The 19,607-nt window shown below is 52.0% G+C and overlaps 1 protein-coding gene across 2 annotated transcripts; it reads right to left on the reverse strand.

The window, feature by feature from the left end:
* Window positions 1-524: 524 nt before the first annotated feature.
* On the reverse strand, window positions 525-4,722 carry Prrt3 (proline rich transmembrane protein 3). 2 transcript variants are annotated; one of them, XM_052174551.1, is made up of 3 exons: window positions 3,700-4,722; window positions 3,350-3,502; window positions 525-2,421 (listed from the first exon to the last, which is right to left on the reverse strand). In XM_052174551.1, exons 1-3 carry the CDS (start codon window positions 4,685-4,687, stop codon window positions 647-649), a joined length of 2,916 nt encoding a protein of 971 aa, XP_052030511.1. In that variant the 5' UTR covers window positions 4,688-4,722; the 3' UTR covers window positions 525-646. The 2 variants fall into 2 exon arrangements, with proteins under 2 accessions (XP_052030511.1, XP_052030510.1); XM_052174550.1 differs by having other exon boundaries at window positions 3,350-3,505.
* Window positions 4,723-19,607: the final 14,885 nt, after the last annotated feature.

The following is a 19,607-nucleotide window of genomic DNA, read 5'->3' on the forward strand; positions in this document are numbered from 1 at the left end:
AAATGTTTTCAAGTAAGAACCAGGAAGAAGTGGGGACGGAGGACGACGGGTCCAGCCTGGGAGCTGGTCTGCCTCGGCTGAACCAGCTGCTCTCATTTCAGTGGGCAGGGTGCTTCCGATTAGGCCTGATGTGGGGGCTACAGGAGCTGGGGACCAAACAGAAAGGTTTTTAGTAAGATAGGGGTGGCTGTTCCTACCAAAACCAGAGAAATCCTCTGGAAGGATTTCTTGATTCCTGCGGGGAAGGGTCATCTGTCAGGAGAGACCCTGTCTTGAGCAGAGGGAGAAATGAGCCTGATCGGAAGGGTTTATTTCTTTGGCACAAAGGGGACAGTCAATCTGGACAAGTGAGGTGCATCTCTCCACGGGGGGCGGGGTCCCTATCCCCCATTATCAAATCCATGCACATCCACCCTGTGTTCCATGTAACTCACAGCCTCTGTGCAAAATCTCTGCTGAAAAAAATAGAGATATTAAAAAAAAAATCAGAACGAGTCGGGTAAATTGTAAATTCAAGTCCGGCGGGACCCGGGAGCTGCAGTCAGGTGGAGGCCCCGGAGGGCCAATTTTTCAAATGCTCAACTGTCTTGGCTCAGTCACTTCATGTGGACATTGAGGAGAGGGTACAGGTTCTCTCCGTAGCTGCTTAGAGCTCTATAGTGTCACTGGAGGCGCTGTGAGATTCGCTGGACTTGCAGCGCGACTGGCCCTCGCCCTGAGGCTCCCCGGCCCGGGCAGGAGCAGGGGCTGGGGTAGGTGGTGGCAGCAGCTGCACGGTGCTGGGCAGTTCATCGAGGGGCAGGCTGTCCACGGAAGACAGCCCGTGACGCCACGGGTTCCAGCTGATCTTCAGCGAGCCCTTGGAGAAGCTGTCTAGGGAGCTGCCCGAAGTCCCCGCGGCCGCCGCGCCGACGGGCGGCTCCACCACGTGCTGCGGGAGCGACGAGCGCAAGCACACCTCGCTGAGCGAGCGGCAGCGGCCCCGCAGCAAGGATGTGCCCGCGCCGTCGAGCTCCGCGTCGGGCTGGCTGCCGCGGCGAGGCCGCAGGGCGCCCTCTGGTGGCGGGGAGGTCAAGCCACGGAGACCGCAGCGGTGGAACACACTGTCTCGAACCAAGTGCTCCCGGAAGAGCGCGGCGTCGATGCTGCGGCTCAAATTGATAGGCGATGGTGGCCGCAGATCCAGCTCGCTCAGCGACGGTGCAGGCCCCACACTGCCGCGGGACATCCCCGGGCCACCTGGACGACCACGACCCAGAGATGCAGCCGAACCCCAGGGTCCAGAACCAGGCGTGGCAGGAAGTCCAGCCTCCCCAGCAGCGTTGCGGATGAGACTTTTGCTGATGTCCAGGCCGCCTGTGCCCAGGCCACTGGGCCCCGCATAGCAGTTATTGGGTCTCTCGGGAACTTCGCTCTTGCCCGTGGGTGCGGGGCACGCCAGGCGCAGAAGCTTAGCCCAGCAAGCGTGCTCTGTGGGCGGCCTGGGACGAGTGGCGGCCAGGGCAGCTAGCGCCAGGGCCAGTGCCCAAGTCAACTCCAACAGGCGCAGCCAAAAGTGCACGCCCCACCAAGCCCAGGAAAAGCGACCCTCCCGGCCAGGCCCTGGGTACAGCCAGAGCGAGGCCGCCAACTGCAGACCACTGGCCAACAGCCCCAGTGAGCCCGCCACAGCCAACAGCCGGGGGCCTGGACTGGCATCCCAGCCCCGAGGGCCTTCCAGCAGACGGCGACGGCACAGGCAGAGTGTGCCCAAAGCCACTGACGCACCCCAGGCGCAAGATAAGCCTTGTGTTAGAAGGTTGAGCACAGGGCTGGTAGAGAACAGGTCTGTAGCCAGCAAACCTGTGCCGTGCACCGGTGCCACGATTCCCAGCAGGAGCGGCTTCTGCAGAGGCTGTGGCAGACCAGCACCCAAGCCCAGCAGGGTGAGTGATGCCAGTGCAGTGAGTAGCAAGGGGTAGGGCAAGTTGTATAGCACCAGACCTGCGCGGACACCCAGTCGTGCCTGAGAGCCATAAGGATCGGTGAGCATGTAGGCAGATCTCAGCCCTGAAGCCACCAACACCAGTGCAGCAGCCACTAGTGCCAATCGGGGTCCAGCTAGGGCGGCTGCCAGTGTGACCAATGCCAATAATGCTGGAAGCAGGAAAAGCACCCCCACCCCATAAACATGAAGCTCCCAGGAAAAACTCAGCACCCGCCGAAGAGGTCCCCAACGCAGGGGAGGTGCAGTGGCATTGGCTGGGGGGCTAGAAGCTGGGATGGGGACCATGGAGCTGGCTGAGGGATCCGGAGGGGGTGGCTGGCCCAGAGCTCTCTGTGTGGTGACTCTAATGAGACCACGCCGAGATGTCGAGGGAGCCTGGACAGGGGGTGCTGGAGGGTGGCTTTGTGGGCGACCCGGCCATTCCTCGGCTTCATCTGAAATAATAACAACATTAAAAGGGTCCCCCGGGAAGTGGGGGTGGGGGACATGCTTATAATAGGGGCGGGGCAGGAGGGTCTGGGCTTCAAAGCCATCCCCAGCAACCAAGTTCAGCTACCTGAGACCCCATCTCAAACAAACAAGAAACAACACAGCAGAACTCCAAACAAACACAATGTGCCTTTGATGTTTGCATATTCAAAAGTATAGTTAGTAAATTAAATTTCCAAGGTAGTCTGTCAAATGGGGATAATAGCACCTCCACAGTCACTGGGTCATGACGAGGACACATGTCTAACTTGGTTCCCATCAAAGACAAGACAGATGTAACTTTCCTTTCACAATAACTCTGTCACTTAAGTGGCGTCTCCAGCCCTTTGTATTTTTGATTTTGAAACAGGGTCCTTTTTTTTTTGTTTTCTTTTTTGGCTTTTTTGGTTTTTTCGATTTGGTTTCTTCGAGACAGGGTTTCTCTGTATAGCCCTGGCTGTCCTAGAACTCACTCTGTAGACCATGCTGGCCTCGAACTCAGAAATCCGCCTGCCTCTGCCTCCCAGAGTGCTGGGATTACAGGCGTGCGCCACCACCGCCCAGCCTTGAAACAGGGTCTTAAGGAGCTACTCACACCAGCCTTGAACTCAGTCTGTAGTTCAGGCCTCAAACTTGTGATCCTCTTGTCTGAGCATCCAGAGCGCTGGGGTTCTGAGTGGGATGGGACTGACTGCGCGCCAGAGGTCTATATGCACAGAAGAGCATTCGAGCTCACAAGAGCCAGTCCCCAGGGAGCACTGGTTCACTTTGCTCAGAGGCCCTAACCTATTCCTCTCAGCGGGTGCTTTTCTCCACTCAGCGCTGGCCCCGCCCGCCCCGTCACTAAGCACGGGTTCTTGGCTACTCTCCCCTCACCCCTAGCCGCGGCCTCACCTGGCTGCAGAGCCCTCACAGGGCTCTCCGTTCCGTTTGGAGCTTGAGCAGAGTTTGGGAGATCAGGGATGAAGGACTTGGGGGTTCCTGGGGCGTCCATTGCTCCTCTCACGCGTTGTGGAGAAATGGGGTCTACTCCGTTCACGGAGGCTGCTGCTGAAATGGCAACAATAGTCACTACCTCGTCTGACCCCCACTCCCCCAGGACTCCCCCAAATCCTGCCCCTCGGGAGGGAAGCACCATCACCCGAATTTGTCCAAAGGAGAGAAATGACATCCAGAATTCCATCCATCTGCCTTGGACCACTGGCCCTCACAACCCCACTCAGCCCCCTCATGCTGGTACCTACCTGGTCTTAGGTGCCCATCTGAAGTGTCTGAGGCTGAGGGTGGAATAGGCCGGGGTGCTGGGTAATCTTGTCCTCCAAGGAGGTCAGTCTGTTCAGGTTGGGGTCCCAGGGAGCTGACTTCCCAGGTATCCCCAGCTCCAGATTTTTTTGGGGGTTCAGCTGGCAGCTCTTCAGGAAGAGGAAGGCTTCTGGCCAATGCCAGGTCTAGCTGGGCTCTAGGGTCTGGAGTGGATTCCACCTTAACTGGGGGTGTTGAGCCAACCTCGGGGGCTACTGGATCCTGTTGGGTGAGTAGGGGGCCCTGAACAGCCTCCTGGAAACCCTGTTCATGTCCGCCCTGCTTCCCCAACACTAGCGTCCTCACAGCATCTGTCTCGGGTGCCAGAGTATGTGGAGAGCCCCAGTAGTCCCAGGGGGAAGTCTGTGTGATGTGGGTCTCAGCTTTGGCCACTAGCCCCTTGTCCCTAGCTGGCTGCTGTCCTGCTGGGCCTCCAGGCTTCTGTAAGGCAGTGGCAAGTGTGGCTGCCGAAGGCAGAGAGCTGGGAGTTGTGGGGACAAGAGAGAGATGGGGTGCTCCCACAGGATGGGGTTCTGGTGCTTCTGGCTCCAGAAGCTCCTGTGAGTCAGGAGGTCCTGTCCAGCCTTGGGAGGTGAGCGCTCGGCCCAGCTGGAGGTCATCAGCTCTCAGAAGTCTTTCACTTTGGACCCTAGGGACTGCGTTGGGCCCATGCAGGGCTGGTCCTAGGGGAGAGTTTGCCGGCCTCCTGGGCTCTTCAGCATGGGCCTGGGGGGCACCATTGTGCCAGGAGCTTTCATTTCTCAGCTTCTCCCAGAAGAGGTCAAAGGTCTGTGGCTCTGATGGGATCATGTGAGGCTCTGAGTTCTCCAGTGGTCTGGGAAGACCTCTGCCCAAGGCAGGACCAGTTCCCAGGCACGGCAGCAGCAGCAGCAGCAGAGGGGATGTGCGGGCCTGTGGGCTGGGGGCCATGGTCGAATTCAATGCCTGCGTGTAGAGCCCTTGACTTCTAGACTTTACCGGATAAGTCTACAAAAGTGGAGAGAGGAAAGATAAACCAGAGGGAGGTGGCGTGAGGGTTGAGGGGTCCCACAACTTCCCAAGGGGCTGGTGGGGAAGAAGAGAAGCATTAAGCAAGAGTCAGCCCTGCTTTTAAAGTTTTTAAAAACTGGGTCTCTGCTCACGTCACTTCCTTTGCTTTCAAAACTTTCTGACTCCCCATTGCTCTTGGGAGAGAATACAAGTTCTATTCCTGGCCTTCCAAGGCTGCGGCCAGGCCAGGTGACTCAGCCTCTGTCCTGACACCAGGTTCTGTTCCCTCAGGGTGGAATGCCTTCTTTACCTGATGATTTTATTTTATTTACCAAATAATTCATTTAATTTATCTTATATGCATCGATTAGTGTGAGGGTGTCAGAACTCCTGGAACTGGAGTTACAGACAGTTGTCAGCTGCCATGTAGGTGCTGGGAATTGAACCTGGGGTCCTCTGGAAGAATAGCCAGTGCTGGTAACCCCTGAACCATCTCTCCAGTCCCAAGATTTTAATTTTTTTTGAGACAGGGTCGATGTAGCCCTGGCTGACCTGGAACTCACTATATAGACCAAGCTAGCCCAGAACTAACAGAGATCTACTTGTCTCTACCTTCTGAGTGCTGTGATTAAAGGTGTATGTGCTCCAGGCCCAGCCTTTTAGTTGTATATATTAAGTGCAGCGCCTGTGGTTGCCAGGGCAGTGTTGGATTGCCCAGGGGCAGAGCTTGCGGCATCCGGGAGCTACCCACCCTCAGTGCTGGAGACTCTACAAGAGCAGGAAGTACTACTTGCTCTGGCTGGCTAAGCCATTGCTCCAGTCCCTGAAAACAGATTTTTACGTTTTTAAAAATTACATTTATGCATTTAATGAAGGGGGGATCTGTGGCACGGCAAGTGTTTGGAGGGCAGCACAACTTGTGGGGGTCAGTTCTCTCCCTCCATGTGCTTTCCAGGGATCAAGCTCAGGTCATCGGGCTTTGTGGCAAACCTCTTTAGCTGCTAAGCCTTCTTGCCTGCCCTCAAATGAGAGTTATCAACACTCAGCTGTCATAAAGGAGAAGGAGGAACACGCCCCTGCACGTGAGGAGGGCCCTGAGTTAGATTCCTGACATCTTGTCTCCTGGGTGAGTTACTCTGCCTCTCAGCACCGTGGCTTTAGCTCTTACCTCCATGAAGCTAACAAGAGTGTCCACCTCAAGGAGATTCCCATGATGAATAACGAGACACTCGAAGGTCAGATCCACAGGAGGAACTTGATAGCGGGGGGGGGGGGGGGGGGCTATCTCCTTAGCCTTTGTCTGGAAAGCTTTCTTCCCCTATAACCCCTTCTCTAGTTCAACAAATAAACTGAACAGACCTTGGGATATAGCGATGAACAAGATTGAGAAGACTGGCCCCTCCCCCCTTGTCCATCTTATTCTAAATAAGATGGAGAAGAAATGATTTTACCCTAAGGGCCAGTGAGATGGCTCAGAGGAGAAAGGGGCTTGCTGCCAAGCCTGATGATCTGAGAGTTCAATCCTTGATCAGCACCCACATGTTGGAAAGAGAAAACTGATTCCCTTGGGTCCTGTTCTGACTTCCACACATGCATGCATGCGCACATGCAGACACAGGCAGACACACGCTACATATAATTTTTGAAAATGTTGAAGTTCAGATCCGTAGCATAGTCAGAAGGATCTCCATGAATTCAAAGGCAGCCTGGTCTACCTAACAAGTTGCAGGCCGGACTGAGAACTACGAAGTGAGTCTCTCTAAAATCATAAAGATTAGCTTTGAAGAAAAATAGGGTGTGGTTGGGTGATGACAGCGGAGAGCCCCCACAGGGGTGCCAGGAGAGCCTCTCTGAGGAGTCGCTAAGCCAAGGCGGAATGGTGAGAGAGCCCAGCATGTGAGGCTCTGAGGGGCGGGCATTTGGCAGAGGCCACGGCACATGCAAAGGCTCTGGAGGAGGAATGAACTCTGAGAGTTCAGAACATCTCCTCCTGTGTGGTTGCTTGGTCAGCCGGCAGGGGCTTGACAGCAAGGGCTCCTGGGAATCATCACAAAGGAAAAGCTCAGAAATGACGCGGTCTGAGAAGTAGTGTTTTTTAAAGGGAAAGAGGTCTGCGTCATGTCCAGGGACAACTGGAGGGTCGCCTAATATCATCCTAGACACTCCTCCCCAGGGTCGCCTCCTGTTCCTGGCTCTCCCTACCCCAAGCAAACTCCCCTTGTCTACCATCTCCTGTCTGCCGCTGGCCTGGGGCTCCTGTCTCTTTGGTTTTGCACCTCAGCCCCCCCCCCCAGCAATCCTGGCCCAGGTGGATATCCCCACGAGGTCCCCATTCCCAAGTCCATCCTTAAGTAGGCCAGGGAGGTAGGAGGGGCTAGCAGTGGCCAGCTGAGGGCTAGCTGTGTTAGGGGCAGGTGCTGTGTCCTTTTCCTCTCGGATACAGCCACCTTTGGTGGCTCAGACACTAGGAGAAGCTAGAGTTAACCCCAGATGCCCTTCTGAGGAGTATCCCAGGCTCATCAGAGGTTGTGGGAAGTTTCAAGGGATTTAAAGACCTCTTGGGTCCAGTCACAGCGTTAATTCAGACCGTCCTTAAATCTTGGTAAGGCTTCTCTCAAACATCTACTAAGCCCCAGGTTCTGCTCATAGGCCAGGCTGGTGTCTGGGGACCCATAAAGTCCTCAGTTCTGAGGCTGGGGATGAGGTATGCAGAGGAAGGACTCGGGGCCCCTGATAGGTTGTAAAAATACCCTGCGTTAAGCTGTTTGCTGAGTTCGGCGTCTGTTCTAAGCCTTCCCATACAAGCAGGTGCAAGAACCCATCCCACAGAAAAGGAGAGTGGGCAACCGAGAGTCAGAGAGGTTGAGCAACTTGTCCAAGGTCGCACAGCCAGCTGAGAACACATACTAGAGATACTGAAGCCCACAGGATTCATCTTGTACAGCTCTGGAAGCTTTGCAGAGGAGGAGATGGCTGAACACGGCCTTCAGTGAGTAATATGCCATCTGCCTACCTCCCCCTACCCCATGCAAGAGACGTGGGCACGAGCAGTCCAGGCAGGAGCCTGCCCAGCGATGGGGTCCCATGGCTGGACAGTTCTGAGGGGAGATGAGATCAATCAGCTGCAGAGACTAGGTGAGAAAGGAGGGGGAGGGGAAGCAGGGTGAGGGCCTCCGCAGGACAGCCTGCAGAAGCTGGTCCGGCTCGGGTTCCCTCTCTTCTTCCTTCTCCAGCTCTTCTCTCCCTGGCTCCATGCCTTCCCGCAGCGTCCCGGGTGGGGTTTGGCACCTTGGAAGCCAGGCCGCCCATGCCCGCGAAGGGGGCAGTAGGCCTTGCTCCTTGCCTTCCTGGGTCCCGTCATCTCCCCTTCCCGCGGCCAGCTCCTCACCTGCGCGCTGCATCCGCAGCCATGCGTTCACCTTGCGCGCGTCCCTGCAGCCTCTCCCAGAGGCGCATCCTCGGAGATGCTCAGGCTCGGCCAGCAGAGCCCCGCTCTGCCGATCTTGTCGTCAAGCCCGCCCACAGGAGCGCGGGATACTTAACCCTTTCCTTTGGGAACGGACTCTGTTCGCTGCTCCTCTCTGCCCCACTCTCACACGGAGCACAGCCCAGATGGTGTCAGATCCCTATGGGGCTCTGCAGCGCCCTTCCTGCTAGAACCTGCCTTATTTGCATACCTGCGGGGACTGGGAGCTCACTTTCTCTGGATTCATTCAGGCATAGGTAGATCATACTTACAGCCTGGCGTATCTTCCATGCCTTTCCTAAGGCATATTAAATAAAAATGAGCCCACGCTTTATTAATTGCTCTTATAACTTGCCTTCCCCCTCATCATTTTACAGTATATTCTGACACATATTCCAAGTATTTTGTCCATGGAGATCTACTTTCTTCTTCTTCTTCCTCCTCCTCCTCCTCCTCCTCTTCTTCTTCTTCCTCCTCCTCCTCCTCCTCCCCTCCTCCTTCTCCTCCTTTTTCTCTTCCTCCTCCTTCTCCTCTTCCTCCTCCCCCTCCTCTCCTACCCTTCCATCCCCTCCCCATTATATTATTATTATTATTATTATTATTATTATTTTGGTTTGTATATGTTTGTATTGGTGTGGCCCGTGGCACTCGAGAGCGCAAGTGCGTATACACACACACACACACACACACACAGACTAGGCCTGGCATGGGCTTTTGAAATCTCAAAGCCCTTCCCAATTGACCTCCCCCCCATAGCTTCTATCGAGGCCACACTTCCTAATCCTTCTAATCCTTTCAAATAGGGCTACTCCCTGATGGCTAAGCATTCAAAAATGTGAGCCTATAGGAGCCATTGTTATTCAAACCACCACAGATATCTTCTTTATCTTCAGTCTCTTTCACTAGCAAGAGAAATGGAGAAGGCTGAACTGTAGCTGGCCTATTTTGTTCTTCTTTTTCCCACCCTTTATCCCCCAAACTTCCAGTTTCACCCCCATCACTAGATAAGACAGAAGGAAGGATAGGGGGAAAGAGAGAGGTAGAGATCCCTGAATCTAAATTTCTTTCCTTTTGTTTCTTCTTTGAGCAGGACTACTAACAAACCACAACCTCCCCAACAACCAACAACCACCCACCCTACCTCTCTATAGCATTTATACACCCTCTGAAAAGTTCCCAGAATTCCAAAGGTCACACAATCAGAAACTATGTGCAGCTGACAAAATGATATCTCTGCTAGAGCACTAGGCAAATCATAGTCAGCTGCGGCAGATAGTCCGAAGCTTCCCCCACACCCCCATACCTTTGATTAAAATGAAAGTACATTCTTATAATATTTGTGTGTGTGTGTGTGTGTGTGTGTGTGTGTGTATGATTTTAAGGAAACCAAAATCCCAGAATTTGTGCTTCACCTAACATAGAACTGATGTGGTAATCCAGCAGGGGCGTGGTTAGAATCAGGGCTCTGCCCTGAGACACTACCAAGTACTCCCTATGCCTCAGCATACACTTCCTAATACTCATGAATATTTTATTTTTTCCCTCCCTCAATCGTGGGAAAACATTCCAAAACTGGTCATCTTACCTGATGACCAGAGAAAGCCAGTCTCTCCCCTGCCTCATTTACAATCATTACCACACTGCTGCCTTTGCTTATAAAGGTGTAAGTTCCTGGCACTTAGGAGATTGAGGCAGGAGGATCAGAAATTCAACTTCAGTCTTGCTACATTGTCTGTTCAGGGTCAGCCTGAGCCACTCAACACACACACACACACACACACACACACACACACACACACACACACACACACGTGCATGTGCACGAGGGAGGGGAGGCGGAGTTTGGGGGAGTGGAGAGACAGAGACAGAGAGACAGGAGACAGAGAGTTCTCTGGCCAGGAGTGGTGGTGTACATTTGTAATCTCAGAACTTAGGAAAAGGAAGCAGAAGCATAATCAGTTTAAGGTAGCCTGGGCTACATAGTAAGTTCAAGGCCAGCCTGGGATACAGAGAAGCCCTTTCGTGAGGTTTTTTTTGTTTGTTTGTTTGTTTTTAGTTTTTTTTGGATTTGTTTTTTTCTGAGACATGGTTTCTCTGTAGAGCCCTGGCTGTCCTGAAACTCACTCTGTAGACCAGGCTGGCCTCGAACTCAGAAATCCGCCTGCCTCTGCCTCCCAGAGTGCTGGGATTACAGGCGTGCGCCACCACTGCCCGGCTGTTTAGTGAGTTTTTAAAGGATTGTTGTGGTGGTGATCACCTTTAATCCTAGCACTTGGGAGGCAGAGGCAGATGGATCTCTGTGAATTCAAGGCCAGCCTGGTCTACATAGTCAGTTCCAAGACAATCAAGGCTTCATAGCGAGACCCTGTTTTAAACAAACAAACAAAATCTATCTATCCATCTATGTATCTATCCATCCATCCATCTGTCCATCATCTATCTAAGGATGCATGCACACTGTTCTGCAGTACTGCTGTCCTGCAGTAGCTGTGCAGACATTTTCAACATAATCCCCATGCATTCTGCCCTCCCCTTCCCTCTCGCTGCCCAGCACTGCGTGGTCTGGACACACTGATATTTATCCAGTCATTCTCCGCAGTCCCCTGCTGACTGATGGGTAATCATGTGGCTTCATAGTCTTTTCCCCTTCTGGAAACAGGACGGCAATGAGCATTCCAACTCATGGAGGTTCTGGGTCCTCAAACATAGGTCCTGAATCTGGGTCAGTGTCCGTCCCTCCATCCTGAAGACGCCGAGCAGCAGTGGGCATGACTCTTCATTTGATTTTGCTTGTCTGTTTGCCAATGTTACACTATGTACTTTTTTTTGTAATCTAAAAAAATAATGGGTATCACTTTAAAAAAAGAAAAAGGGCCATTTGATCTCGGGGACCCATATGGTAGAAGCTCCGAACCAGTCCCCAGAAGTTGTCCTCTGGTTGCCATGAGCATGCCCCTAATAAAAAAATAATAAAGTAATAGACATTTTAAAATAGTTGTGGGAAAAAAAATTTAAGTACAAGAGCTAGGGAGGCAGAGGTAGGTAGATGAGTTCAAGGCCAGACTGGACTACATCACAGTGTCAGGTCAACCAGACACTGGTTGATATAGACCTTGATTCAAAACACCAAAAACCCAAGTCACGATCAACAAGAGGCTCGGGTCGAGAGGGACCTTGAGGGGACAGCAGAGGTAGTGTGTGGCTTAGTGCAGAACAGCAGCTGCGAGAAGCCACAGCCCTGGGCTCTAAAGTCAAGTGCAGCAGTTTCTCTAATCTCAGTGCCTGGGGGTCCACAAGGGAGGGAGGGAGGGAGAGAGAGAGAGAGAGAGAGAGAGAGAAAGAGAGAGAGAGAGAGCGCGCTCCTTGTTGTTCCTGACATAACTTTTTATTGTTTTGTTTTTGTTTTTGTTTTTGTTTTTGTTTTTTATTTAGTTTTTTCGAGACAGGGTTTCTCTGTGTAGCCCTGCCTGTCCTGGATCTCACTCTGTAGAGCAGGCTGGCCTCAAACTCAGAAATCTGCTGCCTCTGCCTCCCAGAGTGCTGGGATTGCAGGCGTGCGCCACCACTGCCTGGCTATGGCATAACTTTTAAAATGTTTACTGCCAATAGCTGGTCAATACCCTTGCATATAGTGTGTGACACATGTCTTGTTGAGAGGGCCTCTCTCTTTCCCAGGGCTGCCTCCTGAGCCTCTGCGGCTGCAGGCAGATGCATCGGGCACACCTGGCCTCACAGCTCCTTGGGAGCCCCGAGCTGCTCTCCTGCCCTTGCTGTGTGAGCTCTCTTCAGAGATGGATGGACAGATGGCCCTCTTTCCTCTGAAGTCCTCTGCATTTCTTTCCATCATTTCCTAGAGAAGAGGATTCTGGGCTTTCGCCATGGTGACAGCTCTCTTCTGAGATGAGCCAGACTGAGCAGAAAGCCGTTTTGCCTTCCACTTCCTAGGCTCGCCTTCTCTATGAATAGGGGCTCTCATGAGTTAGCCCTGAAGAGTTTCCAAACGCCTGGGCTAGAGGCTTGTTCATCAGCCTGTGGCACTGTGTGGGAGCTGGTCAAACCTTTTAGACGTAGGGCCTAGTGGAAGGAAGGTATGTCACTGAGGTGGTGTCATCGAAGGGGATGTTAAGGCCCCAGCTACTACTTCTCTTTCTCTTTGCTTCCTGGCCACTCTGAAGTGACCAGGCCTCCTCTGCCACGCACTGCTGCCGTGATGTAGGTGCTGCCACGGACCCAAAGCACTGGGCTAAGTGATGGTAGAGTGTAACTCTGAGACGAGAGCCCAACTAAAGCCTTCCTCTTTACAATGTGGCTTAAATCTTGTGGTTCTTTGTCTTGATGGCTAAAAGTTGAGTCACTTTGGTTTCACATTGAGCTGAATTTCCAACAGCCATAACTCCCCAACACCCAGTATGGATCTCCTAGGTTTTCCTCAGGACTTATACACACAGACACCCAGATGTATACACACACACACACATACACACACACAGGACTTATACACACAGACACCCAGATACATACATACACACACACATATATACACACACAAGATTTATACACACAGACACTCAGATATACACACACACATACACACACACACCCAGGACTTATACACACAGACACCCAGATACACACACACACACACACACACACACCATGTATCGTCCTGCCTGCTTGCTGTCAGACGGAGACAGCTGCTCTACTCTAGTCGTGCAGGACACTATCTAGATCTTGGTTCTCTATATAGCAGGTAATTGGTATTTGGGGGACCACCCAGATCTCCCTTTTCTTGTCTCCTGCTTGCTTCCTTTGAGGGAACCTATGGACAGTCAGTGTGGGAAGGCAGGCAGTCCTTAGGGTGTCCGTGTAGCCAAGGGCTCCTGGTTCTTCTCTCACTGCCCAGTGAATCTCTGACGCATAGTGTGTAGTGTGTGAATGTGCATACAATGTACATATAAATGCCGGAGGTCAACCTCAGGGATTTACTCACTCTGTAGACTAGGTTGGCCTGCAACTCATAGATCTGCCTGCCTCTGCCTCTGCTTCCCCAGTTAAGGGATTAAAGGCGTGCACCACTGCCCCACTCTGTTTTTAATTTATGCTTAGGAGTGCCTGCCTGCCTGTGTTTGTGTACCATATGAATGCCCTCTGAGGCCAGCAGAGGGCATCAGATCCCCTGGAACTGGAGTTTCAGATGACTGTGCTGCCATGTGGGTGCTGGGAATTGAATCCAGGTTCCAGGCAGGAGCAGCCAGTGCTCTAACTGCTGAGCCATCCTGTCTCTGCCTCCCCAGTGCTGATACCCGTAGTGCCCGTAGCCGCAGGCAAACGGCTACCTTGCCTCCACTTTTACATGCCCTCTACGGATCCAACTCGGGTGCCTGTGCTTATGTGGATTTCGATTTACAGACAGGAATTATCTCCCCAACTCTCTCCCCGGTGGCCTGCCTCCCCTCCTCAGGGCGTGTTCACCCCGCACCCTCCACAGCAGCTCCACAGCAAGTTCACTGGCTGCCCTCTTTAGAGTGGGGAGTTTGGTCCCATGAGGTTTCTAAGCCTGAGACTCCAGACAAAGACAGAATGTTTTGATCCCTTTGGCCCAAGGCCAGGATGAAAGATGACCGCGGGAGGGAAAGAGGAGACCAGGGGCTCAGAAGCCCTGTCAGTAGGGGACACTGGCTGCCAGGTGCACCCTGGAATGGTCTCAGGCCAGAAACTGTCCTCATCCTCCTAGGGATCATGGGGTAGGGACTCTGCTGCGGTCCTGCACTTGGTCTGCGACAAGTGTGCCTGCCACACACCTGCCTGGGCCATTCTTTCAAAGTCTCACAGAAGCTCTTTGTATTGCTGTGGTCTTCATCTGGGAGCCGGTAAACAGACACTCAGAAAAGTAAAGGGACTTGTTAAAGGTCACACAGTAACTACCAAGTCACAAGACTGAGTTCAGGGCCAGGCTCTGAGTGGGGATACCATGCTGCCTTCCATAGCTGGAGTGGGGAAAAGAACAGCAAGCCGTGTGGGCCCTGCCGGGGTCAGTCCCTCCAACTGTGGAAAGGGCTGCAGGCCGTCATCTGTGGAAACTTCCAGAGAGAGAAAGGCACAGGAGGTGCGGCTGGCAGGGATGAAGCTTCCCAGAGTAGACAATGCCGGGAACCATGGGCTGACATCTTGTCTCTGGCCGGCTGCTCTGGCAAGACAACACAAAAGAAAGGCAGAGCAGACGGGAGCTGGGGCAGGCTGGAGAGCCTGCTCGGTGCCCCGCCAGCTGTCCTCAGCTCTGAGGCCAGCAAACTGGCTACAGCCTGAACTCCTCAGATTTCAACCTCCTCAGCAGGCAGGCGGGCGGGCGGGCAGCCGGGCGGGCAGCCGGGCGGTACCAACCAAACAACTCTGATCCTGTGAGACAGCCAGTTGTTAAAGTCCCACTTTTAAAACCCCCGAAGTGTCCCAACCCTGCTCCTTCTCTCTCCAGTTCCCATTCCTCAGACCCAGTGTTCCCAACCGTCTGCTATCCCAGACTCTTCAGGCATTTATATCTCTTTAACAAGTATTAGACTTCGGTTGCTTATGGGAGTTGTTTCAGTTTTAGATATTACTCATTTTTGTTGTGGTTTGGTTGGTTTTTCGAGACAGGGTTTCTTTGTCTAACTTTGGCCTTCCTGGAACTCACTCTGCAGATCAGGCTGGCCTCGAACTCAGAAATCCGCCTACCTCTGCCTCCCAGAGTGCTGGGATTATAGGCGTGTGCCACCACAGCCCAGCTTGTATGTATAAATTTGAAGGAACCACTCGATTCTACAGAGTACAAACATCATGGTTTGTTTGCCATGTGACTGACAGCCTAGAGGGTGGAGGGAGAGACAGCTGTCACAGAAGGGGATCGGACACCCTGTTCTGGCCTCTGCAGGTCCACGTGTCGCACACACACATATGTTCAGGCAAATGTACATATCAGACAAGCTTGGAAGAAAGCTGGTGAGGGAACATCTGAACGTGTTCATGGACAGGCGTGCGGAGCCAGGTGTGCTGACGATCCCAGGAAGCCCTAGCCTTTGGAAGTAGGAGAAGGATGGACCATTCCAGGGAAGTCTTGGCTATGTAAACCTGTGTCAAAAACCATAAACAAAGTTTTACCTGTTAGAGATGCTCACAAGAATGTGTGTGAAATGATCCACCAGGATATTTAGGATATGTACTTGGTGCTTGAGATTGAATCCTGAGCCTTGCACATAGACAGATGGTCCACAACTGAGCTCTGCCTCGTGTCTTCAGCTGCACTCACGCCCACCACCCTCGGAAGACAGGTTCTCAAGTAGTGTTGGCTGGTTTCAACCTCACTTCATGGCAGAGTCTGGCTTTGAAGTTCCAGTCTTCCTGCTTTAGCTTCCCAAGTGCTGGATTATAAGTGCTGGATTATAAGTGCTGGATTATAAGTGCTGGATTATAAGTGCTTGTCCCCCCAGCCAGCGGTCCCCCAGCCAGCGGTCCCCCAGCCAGCGGTCCCCCAGCCAGCGGTGCCCCAGCCAGCGGTCCCCACCACCCACCCTTCTCTTTATTTCCTTTTGAGACACTGTCTTACTAGATTGCCCAGGCAATCATGCTTCGCTCATCTTTCTGATGAGACTGACGTTTTAGAGCAGTCCAGTCCCAACTCCCTCAAAAAAAAAAAAAAAAAAAAAAAAAAAAAAAGAAAAGAAAAAAAGAAAAAAAAAAGAAAAGAAAAGAAAAAAGGGAGGGGGTTGGAAATACACGTGGGATTGACAAAATATTGTAGTTATCAAGACACACATTAGGCACATGGGAATTTATTATCTCAGTCCTTTTACTCTGTGTGTTTCAGATTATATTAAAGCTGAAAAAGATTCAAAAGCAGAAGGGAAAAAAAGGCTGGTGCAGCTGCCACCTGACTAGCACAGGTTGAAGACATGCTGGGCTGTAGCGGTGGTGGCTAACCATGTGCTTAGTGGGTTTGAGGCCTTAGATTCAGTTCCCAGCATGTGTGTGCACACAGAATGAAACCATGGAACATTTTATTTAGTCATAGTTTTTGTCAGTCTGACACAAACCTAGGCAAACCTGGGATGAGGGCGTTTCAGTTGAGGAGTTGCTTCTATCATTGTGGTCTGTGGGGACAGCTGGATTGCAGTTTGATGTGGGAGGGCCCGGCCTACTGTGGGTGGTGCAGTCTCTGGGCAGGAGGGCCTGGGTTCTATAAGAAAGCAAGCCAGTGGGAGCAAGCCAGGAGACTGCATTCCTCCATTGTCTCTGCTTCAGATCCTACTTTAGCTTTCCCCTATGATGTATCCTGTAAACCAAATAATCCCTTCCCTCCTTGTGTTAGTCAGGGTTCTCTAAGGGAATATCTGTTCTATGGATAGAATGAATACACACACACACACACACACATACACACTATACAACAGAAAGTCAGAAAGTCCAGGAGCAACTACTACTGGTAGTTGTTCAGTCCAGGAGGCTGGATGTCTCAGCTGCTCTTCAATATATGCCAGAACCCTGAAGAAGTCAGCTCTAATGTCAGCGAAGGAGTGCACTTGCCAGCCAAAGTGAGAGCAAGCAGGTAGAGAAAGCTTCCTTCTTCCACAGTCATTATCCGGGCTGTCAGCAGATGGTGTGGCCTACATGGATCCTCCCTCCTCAAAAGCTCTGGATTGAATGTGTGTCTGCCCACCTCAAAGACCCTGATTAAGTGGGTCTTTCCCACTTCAAATGATTTAAGGAAAAAAACCCAACTATCTCACAAATGACTCCAGATCCTTGGGTTTTAGTTAATTCCTTATGTAGTCCAGATGACAACCAAGACTAGCCACCACAAGCCCCAAGTTGCCTTTGGTTAATGTTTTATCCCCGTACTAGAAACCAAAGGTCAATCCCCATCCCTGGAGGACGACACAGGGCTTTGGGGCTTACTGACCTTCTGGTACAGACTCTGGGACTCGGTGGAGCTAAGGGCTCAGTGGGCGCAGGGAAGCAGGGCTAGGTGGAGCAGCGCTGAGGCACAGAAACTCAGGGACATTCCGGCTTACTCCTGAGGCCTCTCAGTATGTAGGGGTCACATGTCTCCCTGATAGTCCTCATCTGGAATACTCAAAGATCCTCTCCTGGTCACAATCATGGAAGACTTTGATGCCAACTGTGGGGGGAGGGAGGGGCTTGTGGTCCTTTCTCCGTTCTTCCTGTATTTTTGTTTTGTTTTTTCGAGACAGGGTTTCTCTGTGTAGCCTGGCTGTCCTCGAACTCAGAAATCTGCCTGCCTCTGCCTCCCAAGTGCTGGGATTAAAGGCGTGCGCCACCACCGCCTGGCTTCTTCCTGTATTTTTGACAGGTGTTTCAGTTAGGGCGATTATTGCTGTGATCAAACACCACGACCAAAAGCAACTTGGGGAAGAAAAGGTTTATTTGTCTTAAATACCCTGAATCAGTCCAATGAAGGATCTGGGCAGGAACTTGGAAGCCTGAGCTGCAGAGGAAATGGAGGAATGCTACTCCCTGGCTTGCTCAGCCTGCATCTAGTACCTAGAGGAGTGACCCCACCTACAATGGGCTGGGCTTGGGCCCTCCCACATCAATCACTAATTTAAAAAATGCTCTACAGGCTTGCCTACAGCCTGACTTATGGAGGCATTTTTCTCAATGAGGTTCCCTTCTCACAGAGGATATAGCTTGCAGCAGGGTTGAGATCTAATTCATACAAATCATTTACTCAACTTACATAAGAGAGGGTCTTATGTAGCCCAGGCTGGCTTTGAACACAGTATGTAGCTAAGGATGACCTTGAACTTCTGATCACCTTTCATTCTCCTAGAATGCTACTATTACAGGAGTATACCACCATGCCTGACTTAGGGGGTGCTAGCACTGAACCCAAGGCCCTCCTGTACGCTAGGCGAGCACTTTATAAACTGAGCTACAGCTGTAACCCTAAGTGACCTAAGTGGGCCCTAGGGACACCCTGATAGTGTGCTGTGCATGGCCCGTTTTCAGACCATCCCTTCTGTAGGGAGCCATTCTTCCTGAATGGGAAATAGCCACACACTCCCTAGGGAAGCTCACGCGGTGTACTCCTAGCTCCTGTCACATCCAGCTTTAGAACATTTTATCACTCTCTAGTTTGGATCTGGAGTTTCCCTAAAGGTACATGTGTGGAAGGCTTGGTCCCCAGTTTGCACCAAAACTGTGAAGAAATGTAACTTTTTAGGTGAAAGGCCTCATTGCAGAAAACTAGGTCAGCAGGACATGCCCCTCAAAATGTCAAGACCCCGTCATTTACTCTGGCTTCCTGGCTCCTCCCCACAGGTCCAGGAACCAGAGACAACCACAGAGAGAAACATCTGAAACTGTGCGCTCAGATTTTCTGTTTCATTGATTATTGTCAGGCATTTTATCACAGGATGACAAGTCATCTATTGCATTACCCTGTGAACAAAACTGGGCCCTTAAAGAGCCGCTCCTCACTCTCCTCTCCGAGCGCTGGCAACCACTAACTTACCTTTATCTCTATGGATTTGCTAACTCTGGAGGTTGCATTGAAGCGTGGGATGGGATGGAGTTGAGTGTGGTGGGACCATCCTTAATCCAGGCACTGAGGAAGCAGAGGCAGAGGCAGGTGGCTATCTGTGAATCCATGGCCAGACTGGATTACATAGTAAGTTCTAGGCCAGGTAGGGCCACATAATAAGGCCCCAAAATAAGGAGGGGAGAAAAACCCTGGAAGGGCTAGGCACACAGCTCAGTGGTAAAACACTTGATGAGTGTACAAAGGTCCTGGGTTCTGTCTTCGGCACACACAAACCTGGGGCAGGCACTGACTCACTGTCACTGGGTTCTTTGAGACCAGCACTGATGTAGTGGCAGTACATTGTTCCTTTTAGTGCTCAGTAGTCTTTCACATGAATATGAGTTATTCAGTTGATAGACAGCTGTGTGGCCTCCCACTGTGACTAAATGCTGCTGCTGTGACTGTGTCTAAGTTCTGCGTGTGTCATTTTTCTTTCCCAATTCTCTAACAGGTTGTTACCTCTTTCTCTTCCATTCTGCAAGAGCATTTAACCTTCTGAGGACTGCAGACTTTTTCAGAGTGGCTGTTTATCCCAGAGGCCCAGGAAGGGGAAATGTCATTTGCAGAGGTAGGCACGAAGGCACAGGATAGGAACAGACCATGACCACGACCCCCTTGCTGCCCTCTCACCCTCACCGAGCACTCCACACAGCAGTTACTTATCCCACGCCTACCCCAGCTGCAAGTCCCACCCCTTAGTCCCACCCAGCACTATCAGGATCAAGTTTGCTTCTGAGATGGCTCACAAGTCACCCTCTTTTGGCCCTCAGATTCACAGAGGGCCTCAAAATAGATTTCTACTGGTGATGCGGAGATGT

Source organism: Apodemus sylvaticus, chromosome 2, assembly GCF_947179515.1.
Source record: "Apodemus sylvaticus chromosome 2, mApoSyl1.1, whole genome shotgun sequence".
NCBI lineage: Eukaryota > Metazoa > Chordata > Mammalia > Rodentia > Muridae > Apodemus > Apodemus sylvaticus.